Below are 18,824 nucleotides of genomic sequence, written 5' to 3'. Positions count from 1 at the left end.
TATTAACAAATTGCGTAGCAATTTCATTTTCTATACTGAGTGCTAAATATTTTCAATCAAGTGTTTAACACGTCTATACGTCTAGAATAGGCTTTACTTGTCAGTTCCGAACTACAGTCTGGCAAAAAAGAGTAGCAATTAAAAAGTGGCAACACTGTAGTGTCGTCCCTTTTAAATCAATCTAAGAAAAACGGGACGACACTACAGTGTTGCCACTTTTTAATTTCTACTCTTTTTTGCCAGACTGTATACTTACTCGTTGAGAAATAGCTAATCCCAATAGTATGCGCTTGTATTTGGTAAAAAATTATGTTATATATATATTCACTGACAACTCGTAAATTTTTAAGTATAGTTGGTCAAATCAATAAGAACAAAAAAACTATACTCATCCTTTTCTTTTGGGTGCTAGTACTAGTGTAAGACGCATGTAAGACGAGTATGATTCTCTCTGTCTATGTTTGAAAATAGTTTGAAATGAGACAGTCCTTTGACAAACTATAAAAACATTATTAAAACCTTTAGGCTTGTATTTTGATCTGTGGATTGGTGAATCATAGTCAAAGAGTAGTATAATATATAATCATAGTGCAATTCGGACTTGACTTGACGTAACTGTCACTGTCATTTAATGAATGCTGCCAGCATTAAAAACTTTTCATCAAATTTATGGAATAATGATAGCTATAGTTTGTCAAAGGACTATCTCATTTCAAACATTACCAGTACCCAAAGGAAAAGGATGAGTATAGTTTTCTTTTTGTTCTTATTTACTGACAAGATTTGCTTGACCAACTATATTATACTTAGTCACACCATTAGTATCATTAGTCACACTAAAAGAGCCGCGCAAATCAAAACTTCTTTGTCGACATTTTAGCAACACCCCGTGTTGACATAACATGATAGTTTCATAAAGGCCTCTACAGACCTTGCAACGAATCGCATGTAAAGTAGATATTATATACATTGGCTTCAAAAGACCTTGAAATAAATCGCATGCGTAATGGAACGCAAATCACATGCAAATATCGGTGAGATGAATAGAGACCCAAAAATCTGAAATTCATCTCGTGCACGCCTTACTTAGCATTAGCACCGTAATATACCGAGATTACCCTTAACCTTTTATACCCTTTTTAATTAACTTCTAAAATTAAGACAACTGGAGTGACTCGATGGAACGTGGGGATTATTTCATATACACTTTATCTTTTGAATAGTTTAAGCCAAATATTTATTAGTACTTTATTTCTTTACATTTCGAGGTTTTTGTGGGGAAGAGCCGGGCTAAAACTGCGAAAATCGAAATTCGTAAATTGCGGACATTTTTCTCTGTCACTCTAATTACGCCTTCATTGGAGTAAAAGAGAAAGATCCCCGCAATTTGCGAATTTCGGTTTTCGCGTTGCCCCACTGGTAACCCACATAAAACGTCAACTGTCATAAAAAAGCGGTTACCGGTTTCATGTTTTCATAATTTTCGTATCAAGAGAGAGATAAACATTGAACTGAGGAACGTCGCGCAGCAAGAAAGATTCGTATTTTTTTACAATCGCCATGCGTTTGATTTACTTTATAAGTATTATTATTATCCAAGCGGCGTGTGCCCTGCGATTTCGCCTTGGACGTGACAAAGGTGGTAACTTGGGCGCACCCCATGTTGAAAATGTGGAATTACCCAAAGCGCAGTGGTTTAAGCAAAAGCTTGACCATTTTAGTCCAGCCGATCCGAGGACTTGGAAGCAGGTAAATTTCATGTTTCATTTATTTACTAAGAATAATATTGTATTGTGTGTAAAAGGGTAATATTATTGTAGTGTCAAGTTCAAGTTCTTTATTTGCATTCATGTTGTAGGTACATACTGCGACCTTGTCTGCGTAGAATGACGATCTACTTATTAAATACTATCCTACGCCCTTCCCCGGGGCTCAATCTATCTCTAAACCTAATTTCTTATAAATATAACTAAAATTCAAAAAATATCTCATAGCCGTCACAACATTTCTGTGACGTTAGAGACCTCGCGAACCTCAGTGAAAGGGCCATTGAGTATCTGAAGAGTGCAATCCTCAATATAGATTAATATTTAATTTAAATCCAGTAACTGTAATGCTGTACGATAAATAAATACATTATAGAATAGTATTTTGGTAAGGATAATGAGCGATAATGAGGATAGTGGTCATCGTGAGGAATAATGACCGCAACCTTCCAACGAAAGAACCACAAACAAACCAAACAAATCATGCGCAACAAAACTCTAACCAGTAATCCCAGTGAAACAAAACAACAAAAAACTATACAACAGAAACTTAAACAAAAAAACAATTTCAAAACAAATGAAGAACCTGTACGCAGAAAAACACTACAAAATGACATTAAAACAGAGAAAACATTGAAAATTCAAATGAAACTGCAGGGAATGAAAAATTGAGAGAATTGGAGGAGGCCTCCACTCAAAGAGGGGTCCAAATTAAATTAGTAAATAACATACATAAACTTAACACTAACTACTAGCTATAAGAAAATTATGAACAATACACAAAAACTTTTAATGTAAAATTGGAAATTTGGAAATAAAGGCTTTTTTATTTAATTTTTGTATTTAAGGATAATGATAGATCAGATTAGCTTAATTAAGTGCAAAAATAGACATAAACAACGGTGATACCAAAATTTTATACTGGTTGATTTGTTTGAAAAATGTGTTTCAGAAAGTTTTTTGACATATTTCTGTATTGCATAATGTTACTTGGCAGAAATGTTGTTTGGCAGGATTACGTTTTGCATAGTATCATTTAGCATACAATCACTTTGCAGAGTTTTATAATCCAGAACCATATTTTGGCATGCTGTTGATGATCATAATAGTCTTTTATATGAATATTGATTTCGCCGATAAATGTACTGCATAATATTTAGGTGGCATAAAGTTATCAAGTTGATCAGATGAAATTAAGTGTTTTTATTTATTTTAATTTTATGCTCTAACATAATCTATATTTCTGCCAGTTGTTCATTTTTGTAGGTCGCAATTCTAACCTAACCTAACATACTTTTCTGGCAAACATTCGTTTTTGTAGGGGGTCACGGTTCTTACTTAAACCCACTTTTCTGCTAGCAGGAAAAATCATTATGCCAAAATAAGAGTATGCTGCAGGATGATTATGGTACATAAAATTATGCTAAATGAAAGTTGGCAAAAGTAGTCTTCTGCATGATATGCTGCAAAATATATTGTATGCGTCATAGTAATGCATAATTATCATTCGACAAAGTGTTTCTGCGATACATATTATGTGAAGTGTATTTCTGACAAACAAAATTATGCCAGGTGAGGGTAACCCGGTAAATAGAGATTTGACAGGATTTTTGTAGTTAACTCCTGGGGCTTTTGTTTTACAAAGAAAAACAAGCGGACATCATGGAATTGCCGTTATCTGTGGTTGAAATATACAGTTATGAAATGTTTCAATAAGTTGATGTTATGAATAATTGTTAAAAAGCCCATGTGGAATTCATCAGTAGGGCCCGGAATTTTGTGTGCAACTACTGATATATTTGAGAATGAGAGTTTTCGTAGGACTAAACTAAACACATAGACGTACACCATCATTTCAATTGAGAATGTGTTGATCGTAAACTGATTCGTTTAGATTACAAGCCTTCTTCAGAGTTAGAGGCAGATCTATTCACAAAAGCTTTACCCAAGGTGAAACACAACTATTTTATTAAGTGCTTAGGTTTAATTTAACTTAATTTATTTTTTGGTCAATTTTAGTATTGTACTCTACCATAAGGTACGCTAGTGCTTAATGTTACTTAGTTTGCTCGAGTAAGGGGCAGTGTTAAAACCTTTGTAGTAACTGATATGTCTGTGTGTATAGTTACTGGTTGGCAAGTTTTCGTTTTGAATATAAAATATTGTTATTCTATGTCAATATGTTAAAACTATTGATTTTACTTGTGTGATTATACTCTTTATTACGGTTATGGTTGTTTATATTCTTCAATAGGCTACGGAGGCCGAAATCGAGAAAAAAACTGTCTAAAAATTTAATTTAACAAGGAGCAAGTACCAGGGCCTCGTGAGTTATATGAGAAGGTATCGTTGACCAACCAGCCGGGCCCCGGCAGCCGGGGCGCGTACGAGTATGAAGGTGTCGCGGCTGCTTGCGTATCTTAGCTGTATACTTTTGGTTTGTTTACCTAAATGACTCTACTAGTTTACAGTTTTATTTTTGTTGACTCGTAGAAAAAATATTATAAAAATATTGTTAGTGATATAATCAAGCTTTTCAATCTCGTAATTTTTATTGATTATTCTTAATGTTGTAAATTTTCAGCGCTACTTTGTAAATGATACCTTCTACGACTTCTCCAACCCTGGTCCCGTGTTTCTGATGATAGGGGGTGAGGGCCCCGCAGACCCCAAGTGGATGGTCCAAGGAGCTTGGATAGACTATGCTAAGAGATGTAATGCTCTGTGCATCAATTTGGAACATAGATATTATGGAGAAAGTCATCCTACAGAGTAAGAATATACATTTTTTTTTTATTACATTAGATTAGATCTTCTCACAATGGGTAAAATTGTCTCTTGCACAAATTAAAATATGGTCCAGTACTGTTATCTGGCTCAAAAAATTTATATTATAATTATTTTTATGAAGTTGTACTACCAAACTACACAAAGGCCGTAGCCATGAGAGAAGAATAAAATGCCCGTTTATGATTAAGAGCGAAGTTCATTTTCTATAGTTACTTACATCTAGTAGTACAATTGGACGTAGTTACGCGAAAACGTTCCAACCCACAAGTCACTCGAAAATGAGTTACCATAACCAGGGTACTATTTTTGACATATTACATCATGTGCACACAAAGATGCTAGTATTTTTAGGTTAGTTTCATCAATAAAGTTTGACCCAAATGTTCCAACCCACCATTATGCCAAGGACGTGTACTCAAAATAAAGTAAAAACATTACATGCATACTGAAACATATTGTTAAAAACTCTTAATAGAATAACATATCGTTATAATGTTCCACTTGTCTTGGAACATTATACTAAATTCATAAAACGCACATTTAATTGTTTCTTAAATGATCCATGTGGGTTGGAACGTTTTTGCAAAATCTTTATACATTTTTTATTTCTGCAAAAATGTTCCATGTAATTTGAAACCTTTTAGATTAATCCATACTGTTTTTTTAAGCTGCGAAGACTGTTCTAAATAAATTGGAACGTTTTATTATAATATATTATTTTCTAATTTTTTGCTATAAACGATCCACATATACTTGATCCATTTTTGCTATTAAATATGTTTTAGAGAAAAAAATATTTTTTACCAAAACTAATAACTATGGTATATTTAAGTTTATGTATTTAGTCAAAAGAATCAATGGACTATTTACGATAAAGGTGGCAACATTATTACTCTTTGCTCCCGTAAAATGACAGCACCAACGAAACGCACATGTGAAACGAAACGCCGCCGCGGACCTACTTGTCATCGTAGTGTGAAACCAAATGCCGACAAAGTAAGACGTGCTGCCGTGTTGTCTTCTTTTGTTAAATTGGACGTAGTTACGCGAAAACGTTCCCACCCACAGCGACCCCATTTTGAGATAAACGCAATTTTGTGTTTTAGTGGTACACTTTTTCCCTGTAATTATTTCAGGCAAATACTATTGGTTTTACTGTGGAATGCCAAACTGGTTATTGAATGATATGCATATTTTTTGTAAATACATAATACAAGGGGCATATAAATAGGTAAAACGAGTTTGAAACGTTTTTGCTAAATTTAATTTTGTACGAACCTTGTTAAATAGCAATTATGCATAAACGTTCCAAAACGAATTTAAGTGTATTATTTTATAAATATATCTAAAATAAATTTAATATGTAAAATAATAAATAACAATAAGGAACATACAAAAACAAAACAAAAATTGAAAATGTATTACAAAAAAAATAGGACGTGATCTTTTGAGCTTAGAACCTATGCCAAAAATTAGCTGATATGGTTCCAAAAGTTATCAAAAACTTATATTAAACATTCAATCATCATCGTATTCTATGATCTCGAAGTCCGGAACTCCACCAAACCCATCAACATCATCAGTAGCTTCTTCATAACATCAATATTATTTAAACCTGTAAAAAAGATAAACCTCTTCAAGTTTACAAAATGACAAAGACTGATTTTTTTAGTTCAACTAAACTGGAAAAGAAGATTATCAATAGGAAGAAGTTTACAGACTCATCTAAAGTTAGTTGGCTACATACAAAAGAAATTAAGTTGGATAAAGATAAAATGTTTTCTATTTTTATGCGGTCTACGATGGATTTCATACATAAATACATACATACATATAATCACGCCTATTTCCCGGAGGGGTAGGCAGAGACCACGGATTTCCACTTGCTACGATCCTGACATACCTCTTTCGCATCCTTCACTTTCATAACATTCCTCATGCACGCTCGCCGGTTTAGGGTGCTCTTAACCTGGCCTTTCTTCAGGATTTCCCCGATCTGATCAGAGAAAGTCCGCCGAGGTCTGCCCCTTCCAACTCCCGTTTCTACCTCTCCCTTATACACTCTCTTTGTTAGCCTTCTTTCACTCATTCTTTCCACGTGTCCAAACCATCTCAACATACCTTTCTCAATTTTTGTCATTACATCTTCGCTCAGTCCACACTTTTCCCTTATCACACTGTTCCTAATTCTATCTTGTAATCTCACACCACACACACTTCTCAACGCTCTCATTTCCACCGCATTCACTTGGCTCTGATGCCTCTTCTACCATACCCAACTTTCGCTACCATACATAAGTGTAGGCCCCAGCACCCCTCTATGCACAGCCAACCGTGCCTTTTGCGACACCTTCGTTGTCGACCAATGAGTTGAAAATTGATAAAAGAATAAAGCGAGAACTGCAATACATAAAAGAATCTGATTTTTGTTTATTGTGGCCTAATGGCAAAACGAGCGATGGAAAGGAGCATGCTAAAGCTAAGGAAAATACATAAAGTCAGAAGTGAACGCATAAGAAACAAAACGAAAATCACAGATGCACTAAAATATGCACTTAAAATAAAATGGCGATGGGCCGGCCATGTAGCAAGATACACAGATGAACGGTGGACAAAAGAAGCGACTCTATGGAAAGGTCCCGACGTAAAAAGAAAGGCAGGACGACCACGAAAGCGATGGAGCGACGACATAGTAGCCACGGCCGGTCTAAGATGGCTAAATAAGGCAAAAAACAGAGACGAGTACAGACAATATGTGTGTATTTAGATTTAAGAAATATATATGGAAAGTTGCAGAAACAAATTGGTTATTTTATTTTACGCCTATTGCTTGTATTGAACAAAAACGAGGAATGCATTGTTTTTTACCGTATTTATAACAATATTATTTACTTCGTACGTTTCCGGGACTTTAGTCCCGAAAAAAAATGTTATCGCAAGGCAGTCTCCACTTTATGACTTTGTTCTACCAAGTTTAGGTATTTATACTCTGCCTATTCCGATCACTGATAATGGCAAACCGATTGCTCCAGCGAAATTAGTGGACTTACAATCCATGTACCACTACATACCCGAGGATTACCTTCAATTTTATAGAACGCTTCAAAGTTCTGAAGAAGCTACTGATGATGTTGATGGGTTTGGTGGAGTTCCGGACTTCGAGATCATAGAATACGATGATGATTGAATGTTTAATATAAGTTTTTGATAACTTTTGGAACCATATCAGCTAATTTTGGGCATAGGTTCTAAGCTCAAAAGATCACATCCTATTTTTTTTGTAATACATTTTCAATTTTTTTTTTTGTTGTTGTATGTTCCTCATTGTTATTTATTATTTTACATATTAAATTTATTTTAGATATATATTTATAAAATAATACACTTAAATTCGTTTTGGAACGTTTATGCATAATTGCTATTTAACAAGGTTCATACAAAATTAAATTTAGCGAAAACGTTTCAAACTCGTTTTACCTATTTATATGCCCCTTGTATTATGTATTTACAAAAAATATGCATATCATTCAATAACCAGTTTGGCATTCCACAGTAAAACCAATAGTATTTGCCTGAAATAATTACAGGGAAAAAGTGTACCGCTAAAACACAAAATTGCGTTTATCTCAAAATGGGGTCGCTGTGGGTTGGAACGTTTTCGCGTAACTACGTCCAATTGTGCCGTTTTATTAAAAAATTCCCAGTGGTTCAGCCGGGAAAAAATAAAATCCAAATTCATAAAATATGATTTTTCTCTAAAACTAAGTATTAAACTTTATCTTACCATCTTTTTTTCATTTTTGCTTTATTAAATAGTATATATGACCTGAAACAATAACATTTCTGCAAAAAACACGTAAGTAAAAATTTAAGTCTCCAATGTTCTTTCAGGACATATTTACTACTTTACTTTGAGTCTCCAATGTTCTTTCAGGACATATATACTATTTAATTAAACAAAACGAATAAAAGATGGTATGATAAAGTTTAATAGTTATAAAGAAAAGTCATTTTTCATGAATTCGGATTAAATTTTTTCCTGGCTGGACCCGGGTATGTCCTTAAACTGCGTCCGGACCCGGATATGTCCTTAAACTACGTCCAAAAGAGAGGTATGGGCACTGTGAATGACATCTCGCTTTGTGTGGTAGGGCACAGGACAGCGGATGTCATTTCAGATCTAGAGCAGAGCCCAACTGGGGAAGTACCTCCACCTTACAGAAAACCGCAGCCAAATAACACTAGATCCTACTCATAGTGTTGTGTTCCTGCCGGTAAGTAAGGTTGCCAGAGCACAACGAGGGAGAGGAGTGTTAGGGTCGGCAACGCGCGTGTAATATCTCCGGTGTTGCAGGCGTCCATAGGCTACGGTAACTGCTTACCATCAGGCGGGCCGTATGCTTGATTGCCACCGATGTAGTATAAAAAAAAACTGGGAATTTTTCAACAAAACGTGGCACAATTCTACTACTAGATGTAAGTAACTATAGAAAACAAAACCCGCTCTTAATCATGATGGGCATTTTTCTTCCCTTATCCTGCTACGCCTTTCATTTTTCATTTATAATTTAACTGTCAACAAATTCCTTTGTTGTAAATGTTAAGCTCTTACCTATTTAAACACAAGAGAAAATGTTTCAATTTGTGCATTAAGAGCCCGCTATCGATTTTCGTCGAAAAAATGTAAAATTAATAAATTTAAAAATTGTAATAGATGTCATATATTAAAGAAAAAGTGACGGAGTCCTCCTGTGGTGAAGGCCGGATTCGAACCGGCGTCTTTAGCTATCGCGGCTAACGCCATGAACCCCTAGGCCACCCCGCCACGGCGGTGCCCGTCCGAATTTCTCGACTATATAGGTATGCCATCTTAGTAAGACTAGGCGTCTTTGACCAGCTCTAAGGGCAAGCAGTGCGCGCTTGCATCTCCTAAACGAACTCCTTACGGATTTACGTTGTAGCGAGAGAGACTGGTGCTGCCATCTATGAACATTTTTTGAAAACGGACTCACTAAATTAGTAATGATTTTCCTGATGGACGTTTAGGTACATCATTTTGTATAATTTACCACGATAATTTTTTTAAGAATTTTTAATAACTGCCCCTTCTTGTCATATATTACCGGTGACGCACGCTCGCGACCTCATTATTAAAAGGCAAGATGAGAAGACGTGCTAATAGAAACCAATACTTGTTATTTAGGTATTACGTAACAAAAGGTGTACAATTTCAACGACTAAATCTATCAATTTTACATTCTTGCTCTAAAATAGTTACCGGGCTCTTAACTTTTGGCCAAGTAATCTCCATATTTATCCCATATTTATGTACATAGCTACTGGTTTTGAGTCCAGGGTTCACTCTCACCAACAGTTAGTTAGATAGATTGTGATAATCTTGAAGCTGAGTTTCAAATTCTATAGAATCCCATTGTACTTATGAACAGTGTAAGGTTGATAGTATAAATCATAAGGTATAAAGTATTGATGAATCTACTGTTCAATTATATTAAATCTAATTGAAATAAAAAATAACTGTGTATTCTTTGAGGATCATTAAGTTATTTATTTATTGGTTTACAAATGGACATAAATTAGATTACCTCGCCACATAAGAAAATACATGACTGTACAATTTTACAACAATCTTATTATTCAGAACATTAACTACAATACATAAATACGCAAAATGCTTATATGCCTTTGGAATTCCTTATTGCTGAGGCATGTGGCATATCTCTGCCCTAGTTAATAATTTATATATAACAAAATAATCAGTTAAATGCTTTCTTATCATGTTTACATACATAAATATGTGCCATGTGTTGAAGATAATACCGTATGTAGGATGTAATGCCATAAAAGCATATTGTATATTGGTGATCAAATTATATCAATGAGCCAGTCATATAATAGTATTTGTGAACTCGACTGTACATGCTTTATTGGCCACTTGCTCGGATCACATAAAATTGCATGCTCAACCTAAAAAGGCGTAAAACCAAAAATATTAACACTGGAGGGCTTCGTCACTTTATCCAAAAATAACAAAAAATATTGTTTTGTTCCTTCATGGTAGGAACGTGGTAGGAACTAACCATTTGTGTCTGGTTAACTAACAAGAACAAGGGTTACTAGTATCTTATCATAAATACCTACCGTAACATGAGTAAACAACACTGTCACAAACCTGAATAGTTAAAATACATACCTATTTACTTAAATACATACATACTTAAAACAATAATTATGTACGTTTGGCTTGTAAACATGGTTGAGAACTCGACCGCACAAGTGGAATCATAGGTACCTAATCATCTCATCCCAGTTGACCCAATGTGGCTTCCCTTTTGTGACGTGGTTACTTGGTGTTCCATGTTATAGCACTCGACAATCTCGAAATGTTGCATTCATATTTTCAGAGACATGTCAGTAAAGAACCTGCAATATTTATCATCGTCGCAAGCGCTGGCAGACTTGGCTTTCTTCATGCCCGCGATGAACAACAAGTACAAGTTGGCTAAAGGAGTGAAATGGATAGCGTTCGGCGGCTCGTACCCCGGCTCGCTAGCCGCCTGGCTGCGGCTCAAGTACCCGCACCTGGTGCACGCCGCGGTCTCCTCCAGCGGCCCGCTGCTGGCTAAAGTCGACTTTGTAGGTACGTCACTACCACAGCTGGTAGAATAGAATAGGAGTAAGACGGATAGCGTTCGGCGGCTCCTACCTGTATATGTCAATGTCACACTACCATCTAACATAACAAATCCTAGTACCAAACGAATACAGCAAGCGAAATGAGTCAAAACAGGTGGGTATGAGCAGAAAAATGGATACGTAGATATCTGATAGAACGATAAAGTAATGTTAAGGTATCCTTACCTATACCATCAACTACTTCAACTACCTACCATGCCAAACAGTGCCTGGCTTAAAAAACCGGCCAAGTGCGAGTCGGACTCGTGCACCGAGGGTTCCGTAACGTGAGTGAAAGGTAAATAGCGGTTTTCGATTAATGACGTATTAAAAAAAACTACTTACTAGATGACGTTCAAACCAATTTTCGGTGGAAGTATGCATGGCTAAGAGGATATAATAAGATAGAGCGGTACCGTCATAGTAAATTTTGTAACCACTGTAAATTCACTGCCATCTATCGACATACTTTAAAACTAAAAATGAAAATTTATAAAAATACGTTAAAACATAGAGTAACTTATACTAGAGCGGTACTGTCATAGTAAATTTTGTAACCCCAGTAAATTCACTGCCATCTGTCGACATACTTTGAAACTAAAAATGAAGATTTATAAAAATACGATAGAATGTATTTAAATATAGATAAATGATTTTTTTTATTTGCATTAATTATTTTTATGATTTTGACCCATGTTCTTTCACTGATATGCGTTAAAATTGTTAAATAACAAACGAAACCGTCAACGCCATCTATACGACTGTAGGCCAAAACTAGTAGCGCCCTCTGAACGAGAATCAAATTTTCTTGATTTTCGAGGCACGTTTTTTCCTTAGACTGTATCCATATTTTTGTGTGAAAATCTTAATGCGGTTCACAGAATACATCCACTTACCAAGTTTCAACAGTGTCGTTCTTATAGTTTCGGAAAAAGGTGGCTGTGACATACGGACGGACAGACAGACAGACATACATGACGAATCTATAAGGGTTCCGTTTTTTGCCGTTTGGCTACGGAACCCTAAAAACAGTGATGCTCTATGGCCTATGCAATAGATGTGTATGTCGTATTCCTCTTCTCATTAATAAGAATTAAATATATAGATAACGATTTAGTGGAGTAGGTACCACTGTATTTCAAGCCAGGCAATGTTTGGCATTGGTTCAAGCAATGTTGAAGCAGTTGACGGTATCCATACTAATATTATAAATGCGAAAGTCTGTCTGTCTTTCTGTCTGTGTGGTCCCTCTTCACGCTTAAACCGCTGAATCGATTTAGATTAAATTTGGCATAGAGATAGGTTGAGTACCTGAGAAGGACATAGGATAGTTTTTATCCCGAAAATCATCCCTTAAGAAAGTAAAAAGCGGGGTGGAATTGAGATAATTAATGAAATGCCTGCTAATTTGTGTGCATAATATGCTCTAATTGAATAATTGCTATGAGATTTTTTCCAGGCGCTATACTAAGTCCACGCAGACAAAGTCGCGGGCAAAAGCTAGTCGGTTTATAAGATGTCATCACGTCAAAAAGATATTTCAACATGCTTAAATAAATAAAAAAAACACAAAATCGTTCCTATCACCATCACGCGATTCACGTACATCAATTTGGTTACTTTGAATTATCTTTTAATCGTTCTTGCTGGTATTTTCAAGAACGATTGCAAAAAATACTATAGCATACTAATAAGAAAAAACACTACCATCGACTCACATTTCATCTGTACTTAAGTAATTTACGGAAACACATCGATAGCGTGTTCTAACTTGCGTGCATAGCCATCTAGCGACAAATGTTGTAACGAAACTGTTAACAATTTTGCCTCAATATTTGAGGTTTTTAGGGTTCCGTAGCCAAATGGCAAAAAACGGAACCCTTATGGATTCGTCATGTTTGTCTGTTTAGTGTTGAGAACCGCTATACCGATTTAAATGAAATTTGGAATGGAGATAGAATCCCAAAGATAGATATATAATAGTTTTTATAACGCGAATCATGTGATCGCACGCAGTAGCTAGTATACTATATAGATATTCAGCGCTAAAACAGTGTCCGAGAATTCCGACTGTTTCAGCGCTGAAGATATACTTACGTAACTATACCAAAATTTCGTCAAGTTCAATACTCTTTTTCTAACAGTAGACGGAGATTCTATTGCTGTGCCATTTTTTACATAACTCTACTTCAAGTACTAAGTTACTTTAGTTATATTTTTTTTTGTTCTAGAATACTTTGAAGTAGTGATCGATGCGTTACGAGAGAAAACTGGTAAGGACGACTGCGCCTACGAAGTTAAACAGGGCCATGCGGAAATCGTCAAACTGATGGAAACCAACCCTACTCTGATTCAACACGAATTTAAGTACCTAAATTAATTGGCTAATACTCCTATACTATACGAGTCCTAATTATTGTAAAATATAATTGTTTAAAGTTGTTGTAAAATGGATTGTCAGATATCAATTTTCCATTGTGAAGTGCGAACGTTTTAACGTGGAACTTATGCTCGTGAGACGCCGCGTACAACATTTTGTACTTCTTACTTGAAAATATATTTTGACTTATCTATTTTTTTTCGTATTTGCAGAGTCTGCCAGCCCTTCGACAGAGCAACAGCGAACGACCTGAACAATTTCTACGACACGCTGGCGAACAACTTCGCGGGCGTCGTGCAATACAACGAGGACAACCGGATCGGCAGCAACCCCAAGTACAGGAACGTCACTATTAACACTGTAAGAAACGCCTGTTTATTCAATAAGTTTTGTTTTTAGGTTTCCGTACCTCAAAAGGAAAAAACGGAACCCTTATAGGATCACTCGTGCGTCTGTCTGTCCGTCTGTCACAGCCTATTTTCTCCGAAACTACTAGACCAATTAAGTTGAAATTTGGTATACATATGTAAGTTTGTGACCCAAAGACGGACATGTAACGTAAACAAATTATTTTAAACATGGGGGCCACTTTTGGGGGGTAAATGAGAAAATTAATAAACAAAGTTTTCCAAACTATATCGTGTTACATATCAAATGAAAGAGCTCATTGTATGAATCTCAGATATATTTTTTTATTAATTTTAGGATAAACAGTTTTGAAGTTATTCAAGAAAATAGGCAAAAAAATGACCATTCCCCCCACTTTATCTCCGAAACTGCCTACTGGGTCTAAAATTTTGAAAACAATACACAAAATAGATCTTTACCTATAGATTACAGGAAAACCTATTAGAAATGTGCACTCAAGCGTGAGTCTGACTTAATTACTTACTTTTTGATCCGACCCGTCGGGTTTTTTAAAGATATTTCACTAACGTTTCACATAAAAAATACATTGTTTAAATTGTGTAATGTACGGAACCCTTGGAACGCGAGTCCGACTCGCACTTGGCCGGTTTTTTAACACTTTCCGTGCCAAGCGCTCCATTTAAGAATAGAATAAGATTTTATTCGTAAGCACAAACAAACAAGACATTACATAATATAAAAGAAAACATAAAATAAGATTAAAGTGCCACGAAATGGCCTCATCTCAGCATGTTGCTGGTGACTTCCAGCGCTGATCTTCCATTTCAAATACAAATTGAACAAACCTAGGTTCTTGGAAGTGAATGTGCTAAGCGTTCTGTTGTTGCCGCACATATTAATTTCTAGTTATTTTGCTTTAATCGAGGTCTTTCTTCATTTGGTCTTTGACATTTCAAGGATAGTGTCAGCGGTTCAAACGCGATCTATTCGACATTCATTCTCCTGGCGATTTTCGGTAGTTATTTTTTAACAATTTAAATATTTTGCACTAAAAAGTAGGGCTTTATTAATCGATCTAGGGACAAATCTCAAACGGTCATCTACTACCGTATTCGACTGCATATTTTTCTAATTTAGTAGTAATCATTTAATCCAGATAACATTGATCCATAATTAAAACATACAAAACATTTGCAATATTTTTTTTTATAAAAAACCAAAAAAAAAATATAAATAAAAATTTTTAGTACTTTGTCATTTGTTTTTGAACCCCCAAACTGGTCCCATGTAACTCGGTTGTCGCGGTTGCTGGTATTATGATATAATATTTGTTACCTGCTATTTGCTTGTTTCAGATATGTAACATGCTTACGGAGGAGACCGCCCGGCCATCGCACATGAAGCTGGCAGACTTCAACTCCGTAATACTAGAACTGGAGAACCAAACCTGCCTGGACTACAGTTACGACAACATGATACAGGAGCTCAGGAACATTTCGTGGAGTAACGAAGGAGGTATGAGTAGTTAAGGGCCACCTCACATTATAAAGCGTCTACTAGCGTCTCCCGAGCGTCGGCGTATAGTCAACTCTATGGCTGCTTCTCGACGCAACGTTGGCGCAACTGCGCAGCGCCATTTTTTATAGCGCTGACTAGACGCCGAAACTCAAAAGACGCTAGTGTGGGGTGGTCCTAACCCTTTTCCAGGCATAGTACGATTTATCGACCACATACGCGCCGGAAGAAAATAAAAAATATGATTTAGCCTATGCAACTTCTAACACTGATTTTGCAGTGAAAATCGAGGTTATAATTTTTTAACCATTTGTCCCACAATCAGCAAATAATTACGCAACATATATATTCGGTTATGTATGAAGTATTTTGTAAAGGCGTTATTTATTTAAAAGCTGAATCTGAAAGCTGACACAAATGCTTGTTGTGTATGTTCCAGCCCGCCAGTGGATGTATCAAACATGCACCGAGTTTGGTTTCTACCAAACCTCTACGGGCACCACGCCATTTTTCGGTGACAAGTTCCCTGTGGACTTCTATATTCAGCAGTGCCAGGATATATTCGGGAAGAAGTTAGTACTATTGAATAGTTTATATATCTTAGGTTTCAGCAGGACTCCGTTGTCGGAGGAGGATTCCTAGACTGATTGCATTTTAAAAACTGAATCTGATATTCGAGAATTGTTTTTATTATTATTTATATAGGCTATGCGCAAAGTGCGTGATTGGGAAAATACAAGCGATGACAACACATGTCATGTGTAAATATATACTGGGACGACACTTTTACTATTTGACAGCTATCATCTGTCAGATAACCGACGCGTATAACCTTTAAGGCGGCGTCAGTTATACACAAAGGAAAATTATTATAACAGCTATTTATTTCTCAGGTTCAACAAAAATTTCGTAAACGCTGCCGCCGCCTGGACGAACAACTACTATGGTTCGTTAGACATCAATATAAGCCGCGTGGTGTTCGTGCACGGCTCCGTGGACCCGTGGCACGCGCTCGGGGTCACCACGCCGCGGGACAACGCCCCGGCTATCTATATACAAGGTCAGTATATGTCTGTGACAAATTTTAATGTGCCATGCAAGCGTGTTTTGTTGAGAGAGCGGTGTGAGTCAGTTTTCGGTCAGGTTAGCTGCCGCAAGAAAGCGTCAAGTCGGTGCCGCAATCAAGGACGTTTTTGATCGTCTAGACCGTCCTCCTAACCGTTTTGGCATTTTACCCCAATTGACGTTGAGTAAGTACATTCAGACCCCTTCTCTAAGCACCCCATGTGATTTTCTGGAAGCGAGCAAGCGGGATAATATGGGAAATTTATTCCTGATGTGTTTTAGTCTGGAATTATTTGATGTTGACACCAGAACACTGTCTGTCCCGTCGTGGTATCAAAGCCGTATTACGAAAAGAATCCATTTAATTACAGGCACAGCACACTGCGCGAACATGTACCCTCCCAGCGAAAAAGACCTGCCGGAGCTAAAAGCCGCAAGGGTCAAAATCGAACAACTACTCTCCGAGTGGATAGCTTCGTGATCACGACATGTCAACCAACCGATCCGCTCTCTATTTACTGAATGCTCATATTTGGTTTCCTTGTTATCGATAGTCTTGCTTTTGTCGTGTATGTGAGATCTGATGATTGTCAATTACGTTCATATGGCCTCAGCCTTTTGAACGACTGACGGCAAAGGAATATCTCGTGCCCTGGACGCCAGGCGATCTCGATTATTTAAGCGAAATTAAACTTTACGGAGTCCCGCGTAAGTCCCTATTGCATTGGCGAAGCTGTCGGCTTTAGCCGGCGTTGGCGTCCTCGGCAAGACTTTCCGATGACGGCCACAGCCGACTGTGGCGGTCAAAAGATTAATGTTAAGCCAAAAGTCTTGAAATAGGGTATTTGATTTGACTACTAGTCAAATCAGTTTCTTTTTTCGAACTGTTAAAAAACGATTTGCTAACTTGGAATTTATATGAAACACTAGCATGTGTCGTCACGATCAAATTACCTACTATCTTCTTGTTACCAGGAATAATGGTTAATAATATAATAATAACTTAGTCTATTTTTTTATTCCGTAGACTAAAATGACATTTCATGTGTTGCTAGTTTTTAACGTCTTATATTTATTTCTGTTTAAAGGGGCCCACTGACTATCAGTCCGCCGGACGATATCGGCCTGTAAGTTGTTCGGAACTGTCAATTTTTTGTTCTAACTGACAGGCCGATATCGTCCGGCGGACTGATAGTCAGTGGGCCCCTTAACACATTTTAGACCATCTCAGGCCTACAGGAAATGAACATATCGTGAAAAATGTTTTACAAGGCACCAGGGCACGTAAAACAATATACGTATAAACGTATTTCTATATAAATATTGCTTGATAGCATTTGTAAGAATGGTAGGTTAAAGTAATAAATATTATTTACTAGCTCCTGCCCGCGATCACATGATTCGCGTTATAAAAACTATTATATATCTATCTTTGGGATTCTATCTCCATTCCAAATTTCATCTAAATCGGTATAGCGGTTCTCAACACTAAACAGACTGTCAGACAGACATGACGAATCCATAAGGGTTCTGTTTTTCGCCATTTGGCTACGGAACCCTAAAAATCTCAAATATTGAGGCAAAATTGTTAACAGTTTCGTTACAACATTTGTCGCTAGATGGCTCTGCACGCAAGTTAGAACACGCTATCGATGTGTTTCCGTAAATTACTTAAGTACAGATGAAATGTGAGTCGATGGTAGTGTTTTTTCTTATTATGATTAGTATGCTATATTAATTTTTGCAATAGTTCTTGCAAATACCAGCAAGAACGATTAAAAGATAATTCAAAGTAACCAAATTGATTTACGTGAATCGCGTGATGGTTATTGATATATGATTTTGTGTTATTTTTTTTATTTAAGCATATTGAATAGTTATTTGTTATACAAGGGTGTAAAGTTGTATTTTACCCGCGAGTGTAGAATTGAAACACGAGCAAGCGAAAGGATTCTATAGGTGATCTAAAATAGAATCCTGAGCGTAGCGAGTGTTTCAACACACGAGAACTAAAATACATTTGCGCCCGTGTATAACACAAAACTTTTCACCTCACGATAGCGAGGAAAATGCAACATCCACAGGCTTTAGATCATCTTCATCACTGGAATCACTCATTTCTTTACGATATTATAACAGAAAACTAGAAGTTGTGTATTTTTATGCGAGTCGGTAAGAAAAGTTTTTTAGTAAAAAAATTGTTGACAATGTTGACATTTCTGACGTATGAAATGTCAACGATGCGT

The 18,824-nt window shown here is 36.4% G+C and overlaps 1 protein-coding gene across 1 annotated transcript; it reads left to right on the top strand.

Annotated features, from left to right (window-relative positions):
• Positions 1 to 1,511: 1,511 nt before the first annotated feature.
• LOC134754986 (putative serine protease K12H4.7) lies at positions 1,512 to 17,387 on the top strand. Its single transcript, XM_063691468.1, has 9 exons — positions 1,512 to 1,749; positions 4,351 to 4,538; positions 10,979 to 11,214; positions 13,481 to 13,616; positions 13,842 to 13,989; positions 15,354 to 15,513; positions 15,953 to 16,085; positions 16,407 to 16,573; positions 16,950 to 17,387. The coding sequence occupies exons 1-9, from the start codon at positions 1,561 to 1,563 to the stop codon at positions 17,057 to 17,059; spliced, it is 1,467 nt and encodes a 488-aa protein (XP_063547538.1). The 5' UTR covers positions 1,512 to 1,560; the 3' UTR covers positions 17,060 to 17,387.
• The last annotated feature ends 1,437 nt before the right edge of the window (positions 17,388 to 18,824 follow it).

This window comes from Cydia strobilella, chromosome Z (assembly GCF_947568885.1).
Source record: "Cydia strobilella chromosome Z, ilCydStro3.1, whole genome shotgun sequence".
Classification (NCBI taxonomy): Eukaryota; Metazoa; Arthropoda; class Insecta; order Lepidoptera; family Tortricidae; genus Cydia; species Cydia strobilella.
The sequence above is the reverse complement of the archived record's forward strand: the minus strand, read 5'-3'. Positions and strand labels throughout refer to the sequence as shown.

Coding starts and splice junctions, on each gene's coding strand:
- LOC134754986 (XM_063691468.1), top strand. CDS start 1,561: ATGCGTTTGATTTACTTTATAAGTATTATTATTATCCAAGCGGCGTGT. Junction 1,750..4,350: donor ATCCGAGGACTTGGAAGCAG/GTAAATTTCATG, acceptor GTAAATTTTCAG/CGCTACTTTGTAAATGATAC. Junction 15,514..15,952: donor TTCGTGGAGTAACGAAGGAG/GTATGAGTAGTT, acceptor TGTATGTTCCAG/CCCGCCAGTGGATGTATCAA.